Genomic DNA, 13448 nt, shown 5'->3' with positions numbered 1-13448 from the left:
ATCAGCTTTAACTGGCAGCAGTGAATTGTCTGTAAACCCCCTTTTCCCAGTCTCCCTCCTGACTAGGAATGCTTTGAATTTATTCATTGTTTCAAGCTCTGTACTGACTGCCAGCGTGTGTGTTGCTTGTGTTCAGTAGTTTCTGATCCATCTGCTGATGGTTGTGCTGACTCTGTTGCAGAGGCCCAGCCCAATCCAGCTGTACTCACCTCCTTTCATCCTGGCCCCCATCAAAGACAAGCAGACAGAGCTGGGAGAGACGTTTGGAGAAGCCAGTCAGAAATACAACGTGCTCTTTGTTGGCTACTGCCTGTCCCATGACCAGCGCTGGCTCCTGGCGTCCTGCACCGACCTGCATGGGGAGCTGCTGGAGACCTGCATTGTCAACATCGACCTGCCCAGCAGGTACTCCCTGCCCCTGCCTTCCCCCACGGATCCACAGCACCATCCTTGCACATCCCTTCCATCTTCTTTCCTGCTCATGGTGTTACAGTGATAACATTTCAGTTGGCACTTCCAGAATTTAGAATTTGCCAGGAAGAACTGAGTCACACTTGTTTTACAACTGTTTTACTTACAAATCTTACCTTGAAGAACACATGGTGTTCTTCTCAGCAGTTTGATGGCACTGCAGTAACAGTACTGAAAGCAGACACATAGATTTTTTTAGTAGTAGAAGGTAAGTTAGGGACTGCCCAGAACTCCTGTCGATGGTAAATAGTGACATAATTATAGAGGATAGAAATCTTAATATTGCCCTTGATTCTTCTCTCACTCTTGTTTTCAATTCCTTCCCCTGCAGGTCAAGGAGGAGCAAGCTGTCAGCACGGAAGATTGGGCTGCAGAAGCTCTGGGAGTGGTGCATTGGCATTGTCCAGATGACATCCCTGCCCTGGAGAGTCGTCATCGGGCGCCTGGGCCGGCTGGGCCACGGGGAGCTGAAAGGTGTGCAATTGGCAGGGTGTGGAGAGGGGACAGTGACCTAGGGTGCAAGGCAGGATCACTCAGAGCTGATCACTAACCCTTAAAACTAAACAGTTGAGGGTGATTATCACAGAACCACAGAATTGTTTAGGTTGAAAAAGCCCTCTGAGCTCATCTAGTGCAGCCATTCCCCAGCACTGCCAAGGCCACCACTGATCCATGTCCCCAAGTGCCACATCCACACAGCTTTTGAACACTTCAGCCATTCCTCACAGTTTTGTGTCACCAGCAGACTTGCTGAGGGTGCACTCTGCTATCACACAGTGACATTAGATAGGGTGAATTTGGCTTTACCTTCCCAAGTCCTGTCTCTGCTTCCCAGAACCATGATCTTACAGCTAGATAAACAAATGCACCAAATTCTATCAGAGGCAGGATAAGCTGTTGTTTATTTTGACAGTTTAATGAGGACAACAATGGAGTCCCCTCCAGATAGCCAGGGTTCCCAGGAAGGTCTCCTTAGGAGGTTCTAATCTACACCAGGGCTGCTGAAGCCCTTTCTTTTCTTTTGTCCCCATCATTGTCTTGACACTGATGCCCACTTGACCAAGTGGATCTGAGAGAAATCTGGCAGAGAAATCACCAGGATCCTCCAAACTGGAATTTCCTGGGCCCTGACAGCATGAATTACAGAAGAGCTGCCTGCAGTCCTACCCTGGCACTGAATTCCTGTATTGGTTTCCATAAACCCTTTCCTTGTTTGTGTCCTGGATTTGATGTTATTCCCTCATGTTGTGCAGGATTTGCACATGTCCTTCCAAGGGAAGTCACATGTTAGAAAAAGTTCTGAACAAAGTTATCCTGACACAGGAATTAAGAGGATTCTGTTGTGATTCCTCAACTAAACAAACCAAAAAGTCTCGCAAATAACCATATTGAACAAAGGAAAGTCCATAAACTGCCATGGAATAAAACATTCCACAGGAGCTCCTTGAGCACCAGTTTGCAGTGTCAGACCCCTTGTGTGCACAGCAGTCCTGGAGAGTTTGGGCTTAGGGCAATGCCAAGTGTTGGGAGTGTGTTGCTGTTTCCAGGTGAATGCTGGCTCTGTCAGCTCTGTGCTACCGTGGTGCCTTTCCCTTGCAGACTGGAGTATCCTGCTCGGGGAGTGCTCCCTGCAGACAATCAGCAAACAGCTCAAGGAGGTTTGCCGCATGTGCGGCATCTCCGCAGCAGATTCCCCCTCCATCCTCAGTGCCTGCCTCGTTGCCATGGAGCCACAGGGATCATTCGTGGTGATGCCAGGTATGTTTTATCCAGCTATGGCAATGCCACTGAAACTGGTCCTTTATCACATTTCACACCTAGGCACAGTAATCTTGGGGTTTCTGTCAAGACCTTGACTGGGGTGGCTATGTGTGGCAGAAAATAGGTTGAGCCAGCAGAATTCCCAAAAATACCATGGAGAGATGCTGCATGGGGAGAGCAGGCTGCTGGGGGAAGGTGACTGTGGGCCACTGCCAAACTGCTGATCTGTTCCCTGGGGAGGCTGTGGGCTCGGGTAGCCCAGTTCCCATGGGCTGGAAGTGATGTCAGACACCCTCGTGCTCAGAGGAGTCTACAGTGGGAATGAGTAGGAGCCTGTGGAAATGGGAATAAGAACAAGCCCACTTGCCTTCTCACGTGCTGAAGTTATTTAGACAGTTCACTTACAAGCAGCAGTCCATGGAGTTAAGTTGAAAAAAAATTAAATGCTGAGGTTCCCTTTGTTGTTTTACCTAAATGCATTCTTTTTAATGTATGTGGTGACACATCCTTAACATATCCTCACAAACCACTCTGGGGTTTTTTAAGTTTAGAAAGAAAAGACTAATATATGGAGCAGAATTAATTGAGCTTGAAAATTACTTATCAAGTTGAATATTTTCAAAGCAGAGATTTTGTAACATGAGAAAACAGATGGCAAATGAGGCTTTTTTCATATCACAGTAAAACACAAAGACACAAATCCTTCAACAGAATCTTTTTTTCCTTTAGATCCTCACACATAATTAGGTCAACAGCAAGCAAAAATTAGGTTAAAATTGAAGGTTCTGGTTAAATACTGCCAGAGAAGGTGTTTCTGCATTGACTGTTTACACCTTCCAAGTTAATTGTCGGTGGATAATTGAGAAAAGAGGAGGAGAAAAAAGCTTTATTGCTGTGTGGCTTTTTTTTTTTTTTTTTTGGTGTTTGTACTCATATTGACCAAAGTGGGGTGTATTTCATAATTATACAGCGACGTGTGTGAAAAATCAATTTAACTTGCTGATTTAACAAGTAAATATTTGATTAAGGGGCAGCAGAATGACAGGAGAGGTGGGGCTGGTGATTTTAATGCTGAGCTCTTGCAGCTGTGTAATCTTTTGCAGCTCAGGCCCTTTGAAGGTGTGTGTGTGAAGGTTTTGCAGGGCAGGTGGGGTGGGCAGCGGTGCCCCCGGGCACAGAGCAGGGTTTGGGAGGTGCTGCAGTGACCAATGCCTGTGGCACTGTGTGTCCCCGCAGACGCAGTGACCATGGGCTCGGTGTTCGGGCGCAGCACGGCGCTGAACCTGCAGTCGTCCCAGCTCAACACCCCCCAGGACGCCTCCTGCACACACATCCTGGTGTTCCCCACCTCTGCCACCATCCAGGTGGCACCTGCAAATTACCCCAACGAGGATGGCTTCAGCCCCACCAACGGTGAGTGACAATCCCTGGGGCTGTTCCAGGGCATCAGCAGAGCTGAGCCAGGGGGAATAAACCCCTGAGAGGGCTGGGATTCTCCGCAGACCCCAACCCACCCCAGCAAGGGAACCACGCTGGGCTCTAGGGACAGGGGATTCTCTGTGCTTTCCCTGAGTGTCTTCAGAGTCACAATGGTTTATTCCCAAAGGGACACAGACCAGCCAATGCACCAAGTGATCCAGACTAGAATGTGCTTTGACTCATTGGGACTTGGTGAGATGAACCTGTGTTTTCCAGTTGTCTACAGAGCTGAGAGGAAGGAGGAGGCACTTGTAGAGTTTTGATGTCCCTGTAAAGTAGGGAAAATATCCCAACCCGAGACTTCCTGATGCCCCCAGAGTGCTTTTACACTGAACATGCAGTTTGAGTTAGCAACTCTGGTTAATGCTTTATATCAAATAAGCACTTTCCTGCTTTGTCCCCACTCCTTTAAATGAGTGCAAAGCAATTTAAACCAAGAGGACCTACAAACACGTACAGGGGCTGTATTAACGAGGAGGGCAGTTGGGCTAGAGAGGAAGGCAGGCCCCTGCCTTGAAGGCTTTGATCTGTCCCTGCTGGAATGTCCAAGGGCCTCTGAAGGGAAGCTGCCCCTCACAATCCCTGTCCCAGGAGGCCCCGGGATCCCTCCTGAGCACGACAAATATTAACCTGCATTAACCTGCCCCTTGGTGCTGCAGATGTTAATTACAGTCAGGTACAAGAATGGCCTTTTCCAAAATGGTGTTAAATTTAATTTTCTTAACTCTGCTCTACTTAATGATTAAGCTGCTTCCTATGCCATTAGCCAGCTCATTTCTGCTCTGGGGGCCAAGCAGAGCATGACATTAGCTCAGGTTTGTTTACTGAGGCTGTAGGACACAAGTTAATAAACTTCAGTTAAATCACTGCTCCAGCAATCTAGAGGTTCTCTTCGGGAGAAGAAGGAAAACAACCACCTGCCTGTTTCAATACTGGAGCTTCAGGTGAAATTTGTTCAGGACACACATCCTTTTCCATTTCATACAGAGTAAATTCTTCTTTTTTGAGAGAAATTGTTACTTATTACATGTAGGATGCATGACTTCTGTTTAGGGCTTTTGTTTTAGTATAAATTTGGTTGCACTTCTAATTAATGCAGTTAATTCAGACAGCTCCCACTGTCTCTGTCTACCCACTGAAACGTACTTTAAATGTCATTATACATTTCCATTTCTTTGCCTGCTGAGAAATCTTGGTAAGAAAAATCCCTCTAAACCAGATTGTGATGGGTGTAATTTTTGGCTCTGTGTTGATGGTGCCTTGTCCTTCCCTCATGTAACTTACTCATGGTATTGTAACCTGTGTGCAGATAATGAGTAGTGGAATGCACATGGCAAACACATTTCCTTGTATCTGTAGCCCTTCCCATGTATTAACATAAACCAAATTAATCCAGCCAATTATACTAAGGAGCTGTGTGGAATTGCTGAGGTGCAAGTGGGATATGAGCAGCTGTGTTGTTGGGGATGCTGGGGCAGTGTTTGAAAGAACCACAAGTCCATTCCTGGATGCCCTCAGTCATGTCATTCCTGGGGCAGTTTCCCTGGAGCTGCCAGGCTGTTCCCAGAGTCTGGAGGTGGTATGGAGCTCTGGGAGCCTGAGGAGCAGCACAGAGAGCTGTGTGTGATGATTCCAGGTGTTTTCTTAAGGGTCTCACTGACCAACTGTCAGATGTTCTGTTACAAAGTTCAGGCTGGATTTTATGGAGCTGCTACAACAGGAATTCTGTTCACTCTGCAGCTATTGCTGAAATTCATTATCCCAGTAGTTGCCTGCCAACTCTGCCTTTCAAGTCTGTGTGGTTGCAGTCAAGAGTTCTAAGGGGGATTAAACAGTAAAGTGTTTATCTCTGCTTTTATCTATCTTGGGAGTATGTAAAAGGAAAAAGGGAATGATAATAAATTAAAGGGAATGGTAATAAATTACAAAAATTTCTTGGAGAAAAAAAATACAGCCCATTGGAAATGATTTTCCTTTCTTTTCCTTTTCAGATGACATGTTTGACCTTCCATTCCCAGATGACATGGACAATGACATTAGAATTTTGATAACAGGGAATCTTCACTCTTCACCAAATTCCTCCCCAGTTCCTTCCCCTGGATCACCATCTGGCACTGGAGTGGGATCTCACTACCATCACAGTAGGGTAAGGCTGCAGCACTGTAGGGCACACACTGCTTAAAATAAAACACGAAGACCCAAATCCTCCAATGAAATCTTTTCCTGTAGATTCTTACACATGATTAGGTCAAAAGCAAGCAAAACTCAGGTTTAAATTGAAGGTTAAATACTGGTGGAGAAGATATCTCTGCACTGACTGTGCACCTTCCAAGTTAATTGTCGGTGGATAATTGAGGGGGAGAGAGGAGGAGGAGGAGAGAGAAACTTTACTGTTGTGTGGCACAGCCACAGCTGATGGCCCTGCATAGATTTAATCTGTAATCATCCATTCCTTCCTGGAAAATCCTACGGAATGGCCGTGGCACAAAGTGCCAAGTCTTTGAGAGAAAGGCTGTGACAGCCCTGTTCCTGTAGATTTCAGGGGAGGCAAGACGGAGAGAATTCTTCCAGTGATGAAACTCTGCCCATGGAAACTCCGCAGGTGCTGGATGGTTATGCAAATGTTGTTTTCTTAGGAATATTTAGCCCAGAGCACACAGCATTTGGGAGTTATTTTTGTTTGAAGTGGCTTTTATAAAGTCAGTTCCAACATCAGTGATTACTTAAAATGCAAATTATTTTTGGTAATTCAAGTTATTTTTTTGAATTGGCATCACTTGGATCAGGTTTGATGGAGCTCTTTGACTCCTGCATGTAATCATGTAAGACTGAGCTGTTCTCTTAAAATGGTTTCCATCACAATTAGGTAGAAGTTTGATGCTTCATAATATCCTGTGAAGTTTTGTTCTAAAAATAATAACTTTAAAGCAGTAACATAGTACTTCTTTACTAAATAATATTTTATTCGAGAATCAGGGTAACTTTTCTACCATGTTTGACATGTCAGTGAGATGTCTTGAGATCAGAATTCTCACTCTTAACATGACTGACTAAATGGTGATAGTTTCACCCTGGAAGGAGAAAGTCCCGTCTGTATTTTCCTTGCAATCTCTGCCAAAATGCCTCAGTGGCAGCATTAATACAGTCAGTGAGGGAGAAATGCCTCCTGCCTCAGCCACAGAAATGCTAATCCTGCATTTTGTGAGCTCAGTCCACAACCACCTTGTGTTGATTTTGCAACTCTCCCATCAAAGCCTTGATAACAGCACGCTGCTGTCCCAATCATTCCAAACTGGTGTGTGGGCAAATGGAAACTTCTACATTCTGCTGCCAAACCCTGCAGCCATAAATCACAACTTTTCACTCTCTCTCTCCTCAGCAATCTCTGTTGTGTCCCACTTCAGTGCAGAGCTTGCTCCCAATGGAGCTGCATCTGCTGGGAGCAGCCCTAGGAGGTTCATGGCCTGAGCCCAGAGCCCTGGACAAGCCCCTTCCAGCTGAACCCGAGTAATTCTCATTAACCATTAAGCCAGGCCTGGTAATTGCAGTGTAATGTTTGGCTTTAGCAGAGCAGTAGTGTGTGATCATCCCCCCGTGGGCCTGGGGTCAGGGCAATAATTGATGGCTGGGCACCAGCCCCGTGTGCTGGGCTCTGAGGCCACCTGCTCCAGGCCTTCTCCCTGCCTTGCATTCCTGTCCAGACCCACTGGAAGGGACTGGCAGGGAGGGATTTGTGATTGAGCTGCTTTCTGTGCAGTGGAATCTTTTTCTTTTTTGTTAATCTATTGACATTTATGGGTGAAGTGAACTGCTCTCCCAGCTGTTTGGGAATCTACAGTGCTTCTGAAACATAAGGCTGGAGAATGCAACTAGAGGGGAAAAGGGCAGGGCCTGGATAACTCTAACTGAGATTCCTGACTGACTAAAGGATGGCTCATTTGTCACAGGATAGTAATTAGCAAACAAAGTCACTGTTCCACGAGTGGGCTGTATTGACACAGACCCTCAGAGCTGCCTTTTCCCTCTTGCAGAGCCAAGGGGAACGTCTCCTCTCCAGGGAAGCCCCGGAAGAGCTGAAGCAGCAGCCTCTGGCTCTGGGATACTTCGTGTCGACTGCCAAAGCAGAGAACCTCCCGCAGTGGTTCTGGTCCTCCTGTCCTCAGGCACAGAACCAGTGTCCCCTCTTCCTGAAGGTCTGTCATGCTCCACATGGAGCACTCACTATCCATTGCTATTTCCATGCCTGTAAAAGCTGCACATTTGAGTCTGTGGTGTCAGAGTGAACCTGAGACCTCCCACTCCGAACTGCAGAACTCCAGTTGGTTTATTCAGAAATGTAACCAATAATTTGGAAATACATTGGGGGAGTTCAACACAGAATTGCCAACTTTCCACACTGTCCTGACGTGATTCAGAATGGATCTGTTTCCTGGGAATCTTTAGCAATACCTGCTGTATGAAGAGTTAACTTTTGCTCTTTTCCTCTGCACAGGCCTCTCTCCATCACCACATCTCTGTAGCGCAGACAGACGAGCTTCTACCTGCCAGAAATTCTCAGCGAGTTCCTCACCCCCTCGACTCTAAAACTACATCAGATGTCTTGAGGTAACACCCTTTGGATTTTCATTTCTGCCCTACACCTCTGGGGACTGAGCTTGGAGGTTTCAGAGGGACCTTTCCAAGTGGCAAAATTATTCATCAGTTTTATCAGCAGTTTTGAGCCCTGCTGTGCCCTGCGTGTGTCTCAGGGCATCTCCTCCTCCAGCTGCCACAGTAGGGGGCTTGGAGGGAAAATTCTGTGGGCTTCCCACTGCTGTGCACAACAATGCCAAGGAAACTCAGAACAGCTCAGCCTTGCCAGGCGGAGACCTTGGTTTGCCTCTCCCAGACTGCTCTGTTCCCCTGGGGTCTAATCTGGGCTGTGCCACTCACTATCTTTACTCACCAAACCGAATGGATTTATAGGAGATAAAAACATCCACTGATACCACTGTGCCGGGAGTTGGGATATAAAGGAGATGCTGTTCCTGAATTCATGCAGGGGGGGTATGTGGTATTGCTCAGGATGATGTGAGGCCTGTTTGGCTCCACACCACCTATGGTGACTGCACACAGGTCTGTGCGATGAGAGCATAGTGTGGGACACCCCTGTGAATGAACAGCACCAGCAGGGAACAGGAATGGCCAATCTACAGAAACTGGGGGTGTATTAGTACATAGAATACCTGAATTCACACCCTCTTGGAGGACTGGGCTGTCACAGGTGCCTCAGGTACTGAGCAAAAGGAAGCTGCAGTGCACAGGGGAAAGATGAGATGCCAGATGCAAATGACAAGATGAGAAGTTCCAGTTAGATAAAGGATCACAGGGACAGTGTAATCACATACTGGCACAGGGTGCCCAGAGAGGCAGCAGTGTTCAATCCCCAAGGCTCTTGACAGCAGTGTCAGTTGAAGCACCGTGAGCCCAGAATCTCTGTGCACTGGGGAGCCTTCATGCAAATAGCTGAGACACAGCAAAGCTAAACCCTCGTGCTGCTGAGTGAGGTTCCTAGTTCAGCAGCAGCCAGGCAGCCCTGTGAGGGTGCAGCTGCAGGAGGTGGTGTCACTGACCCGTGTGTGCCTTGCCTGCAGGTTCGTGCTGGAGCAGTACAACGCCCTGTCCTGGCTGACGTGTAACCCAGCCACCCAGGACCGCAGCTCCTGCCTGCCCGTGCACTTCGTGGTGCTCACCCAGCTCTACAACGCCATCATGAACATCCTGTAGGACACACAAGCACTTCTTCCTCTGGCTGCTTCTCCCCTCCACCCGGGAACGTGCCACAACCTGCAAACAGCTCGGTTTTGCTTCTCTTCAGACCAGTCCTGTGCTGTGCTTCTGTTCCTCCCAAAGCACATGTGAATTCTGCAGTGTTCAAGAGTAACCTACCCATTAACATCTCTGGCAGCTTCAGTCCAAAATCTGGGAACATCCAAGAACAGTGAACACAGAGTAACCTCAAGCCAGTGTTAAGTTTGGTGGCTCAGTAACTACTGGTCAGTGTGATTATTTTTTTTAATATTTTATTTTTTTAAGGAAGACTACAGGATCTTTTTGCATTAGGAACTGATAAAGACCCACGAGCAGCGTCAGCCCTGCGAGTAAAAACCACCTTGTAGTGACCAGTTTGAGTGTTTCGTTGTTTGATCGTCGTAAACTGGGACTTTGCAGGAGGAAAAAACCACAAACACAAAACCACACAGTTGTAGTCTCGTATAAATATTGGAGTTTTCTGTCTACCTGGAGTTCCTGTCAGAGTGGATTGGGATGAATGCATGCATTTGTTACCTGTCCATGTAGATATGAATGGTCTGGAGATACTTTATTTATTTTTAGGTTTGGGGAGGGGAGGGATTAAATTATAAAGGACCAGGAACAGTAGAAATACCTTAAAAATCCAGCTCCGTTCCACTGTAGGGTTATTTATCTGCAGACCTCTCACTCTTCTGACCTGGAAATCAAAAGTGAAGCTCATAACAATCAAAGTCTGGGAAGGGAAGTGTGTTCTGGTAAGGATATCTTGTATTTTAAAGAGTTCTCCCCTGCGCTTAGCCTGGTGAAAGCAAGGAATGGCCAGTGTTTAATGAAGGATAACACTACCTAAGGGAGAAGAGTGAGAGGGAGGTAGGGAGGAAAAATACTTTAAAGCCCAGTGTCAGGGCAAGTGGAAAGTGGTAAATTAATCTATTGTAGAGCTATGATTGAGATATATTTCCAGTAAATTTAGTGATACTAGAAAAGTATTTACTGAAAGCCAAGTCGCCCTTTAATTCTGGGCAGACTCGTCCATGTACATATCCAAAAATATGGTTTTTGTTTACACTAAATCAGTCACAAATCTGGTGTATTTTTTCTGACTATAGGAATATTATTTCAAAGAAATAATTTTTAAAAATTATATCATGAAATTAGTACTTGAAGTTACACCACTGTGGTGGCTAAGTTACTTTGTTTAGTGAAATGATCGCCATTGGGAAAGTTAATGGCTAATTGAAGTATTTTTATGACTCCTTCATTCCAGGCTCCAAGGGGTTCCTATTCCAGCCCCATTCCCTCATTTCTGGGGGTGCACTGGGCAGCAGGAGGGGGCCAGGGTTGGGCACTTGGATCGGGCTGGGTGACCCTTCCCCTGGCTGTGGAGAAAAACTACCAAGTTTAGAGTTCTTCCAAAAGACTTTCATGTTCTGGTTAAAAAAAATGAAATTCTATGATTTTAAAAAGTATTTTTCTTGAGATAATGTAACATTTAAAACAAATTATATAAAATAATAAAAGAAAAAAAAAATTGCTTGTGTAATGAGAAGGTGAAGGCAGGGGAGGAACCTGTAAATGGATTATTTCCTTCCCTGCTCCACCCCTCCGTGTGGGTGTCCTCTTTGCAATGTATAGGTTAAAAAAAATCTGATATCAAACCATTTGTATCTAATGTGTACAGTGTAAAATTGACTTTAAAAATATTGCAGTACTATTTTTTCTTAATCAGAAAAGAAAATTCTCAAGGCCTTTTGAAGAGCATAAAAAGATGAAGATTGTAAACTTGTATAAAAAAATTTAACTTGGGGAGGAAAAAAATGTAAAGTAGACATTTGTAATCTTTTACCATTTGGGGGTTATTTGTTCCCAGGATTCATCTGAACTTTGGATTATTATTTTGCTTATTGTTTTTAAATGGGCCGTTTTTATCCAGGGGCGTTTCTTCCCCACAAACCTGGTTCTAAGCAAAAATTAGAAATTAAAAAAAGGGCAGCAAGGAGTAGTTTTCATCTGGTGTCTTTTATTTAATTTTTTTAAGTTAAGAGAAGCTGGTGACATATTTATACGTTTTTGTGCAAAATAAATGAATGGCAATAGATTTTAAAGAAAAATCTTATGTACTTCAGTGTGAGAAGTTCTGTATAATATTTCCCTTAAATATGCATTATTTTACTTGTGAGTTTTTTACTGAATTAATCTGAAATGTACAAGCCCTGGCTTTCCTACAGAGTGAAGAAAGTTATTTTATTTTTTTTTTTATTTCTAACTTTGGAAAATCATGCCTAAATCAGAATTATTATTACAGTTGTTTGAGCTAAAGGGAGCGGGAGGGTGGGGAATGTCCAGCATGCTTGTATGTATATTTCAGAACCTTTTTTAAATGTAAAAGCTGTACATTTCTGAGGAGTTCTGAATTTCTTTTTGTTTTCTTTTTTTTTTCCTCTGAGCATTTTGCAGTGAGCTTCTTTTATATATAGCCGACAATTTGAAAGAAAACAAAAAAAAATGTGAAGTTCATTTTAAATCTACAGTATATCGCTGGTACAATACACTAAAAAAGACTTTGATAAAAAGAAACAATAATAATAAAAGACCTCCATTTTAAATGTCATTCATATATACCTTGTGGATGAGAGCTATATACTTTTACACACTTTTTTAGATGAATAAATTATTGAATTACTGAAACTGTTGGTGGAGTTTTATTCTTGTCTTGAACTCTGAGCTTTTGGCATTCCCAGGGAAGGAGGGGTTGCCTTGCAAGGTGCAGATCCAGGGATGTGAAGGGAACTGAAAAGAAATGTTTCAAACCACGGCTGTTGTGAGGGGAAATTGGGTGTCACTGATGCCAAGGATGGAAAATCCTGCCAGAGAGGATGGGTGGGAGCAGCCTGGGATAATTCAGTGCCACAGCAGCAGTAGCTGCTTTCCATGGGCAACCCAAACCCAGGAGCTCCATCATCAAGGATGGATGAACTTCTCCATGTGCAGCAGGTGAATCTCCAGCAGGAGGTGGCAGGGGCAGGTCAGGCCTGGCCCCTCTCCCTGCACAGGGACAGGGACAGGGTGGCTGCAGGACAGCCCTGCAGGAGAGAGAATGTGGAACCAGACCAACAGCCCCGGGATTCCCAGAGGAGCTGCAGAGCCCCAGCCCAGAGGAGCTGGATTTGATTGATCCCTGTGGGTCTCTCCAGCTCAGGATGCTCTGGGGTTCTGTGATGATTGTGAATTCTGGGCTAATTGTGCCTGCTGTGGGTAGGGCTGGGTTGGACTGCTGGACCACAAGAGGTCTCTTCAGAGCGAGACACTCTGGGGTTAGCTGAGTGCCCCCTGTTTGGCACAGACATGCCAAAATGACATTAAATGTGCCACCCTGGGGTGTCGGGGTTGTTGGAGCCAGCTGTGCCAGCCCAGGATGCAGGGACAGCCCCTGTTCCAGCAGTGCTGGCTGGCAAAAGGGGATGGATGGGGGAGTTTCTGCAGATCCCAAATGTTTCACAGCTGATCTTTGTGGCTCACTCCCTTACAAAGTGTCCTAAAAGAACTCCTTTTCCATGACAGCTGGAGTCCACACAAGCACCCAGTGACAGCTCCAGTGACTGGATGGAGGAATTTCCATTCCTTTCCATGGCTCTTTAATGGCCATTTGGGATTTCCTCAGTAGTTGTTAATTCTGGTCCACTTGAATTTTGGTGCATCTTATTTCTGCATTTAGATAGTTACAAAAATAGTCTCTAAGATTTTATCTTTTTTAAACTTTCAAGCTTGTGTCTTTTAGTTCACTGTACTACTGTAAATTATGGTACTAACTAACACTGTCCAATGACCCTGTCCAAGTTTGTACAGAACAGCTACCCTTGGTCTTCCCCTGTGACAGCTGGAAGCTGCACAGCAATATTTGTTGAATGGAGATTACTTTGTGGCTAATTCATTGGCTTTAAAGG

At 45.3% G+C, this 13448-nt stretch overlaps 1 protein-coding gene across 2 annotated transcripts in view; it reads left to right on the top strand.

Annotated features, from left to right (window-relative positions):
- Positions 1-12192, top strand: part of MED13L (mediator complex subunit 13L) — a 166199-nt gene extending 154007 nt beyond the window's left edge. For both annotated transcript variants that reach the window (XM_085076156.1, XM_085076157.1), the window contains 8 exons: positions 182-405; positions 803-945; positions 2071-2229; positions 3469-3645; positions 5703-5857; positions 7743-7904; positions 8204-8316; positions 9345-12192. In XM_085076156.1, the coding sequence (XP_084932282.1) occupies positions 182-405; positions 803-945; positions 2071-2229; positions 3469-3645; positions 5703-5857; positions 7743-7904; positions 8204-8316; positions 9345-9477 (1266 nt within the window). In that variant the 3' untranslated portion in view covers positions 9478-12192. The remainder of the gene's footprint in view (positions 1-181; positions 406-802; positions 946-2070; positions 2230-3468; positions 3646-5702; positions 5858-7742; positions 7905-8203; positions 8317-9344) is intronic.
- Positions 12193-13448: the final 1256 nt, after the last annotated feature.

This window comes from Lichenostomus cassidix, chromosome 15 (assembly GCF_008360975.1).
Source record: "Lichenostomus cassidix isolate B80296 chromosome 15, HeHo_3.0, whole genome shotgun sequence".
Lineage (NCBI taxonomy): Eukaryota > Metazoa > Chordata > Aves > Passeriformes > Meliphagidae > Lichenostomus > Lichenostomus cassidix.
This window is presented reverse-complemented; position numbering and strand designations above follow the sequence as displayed.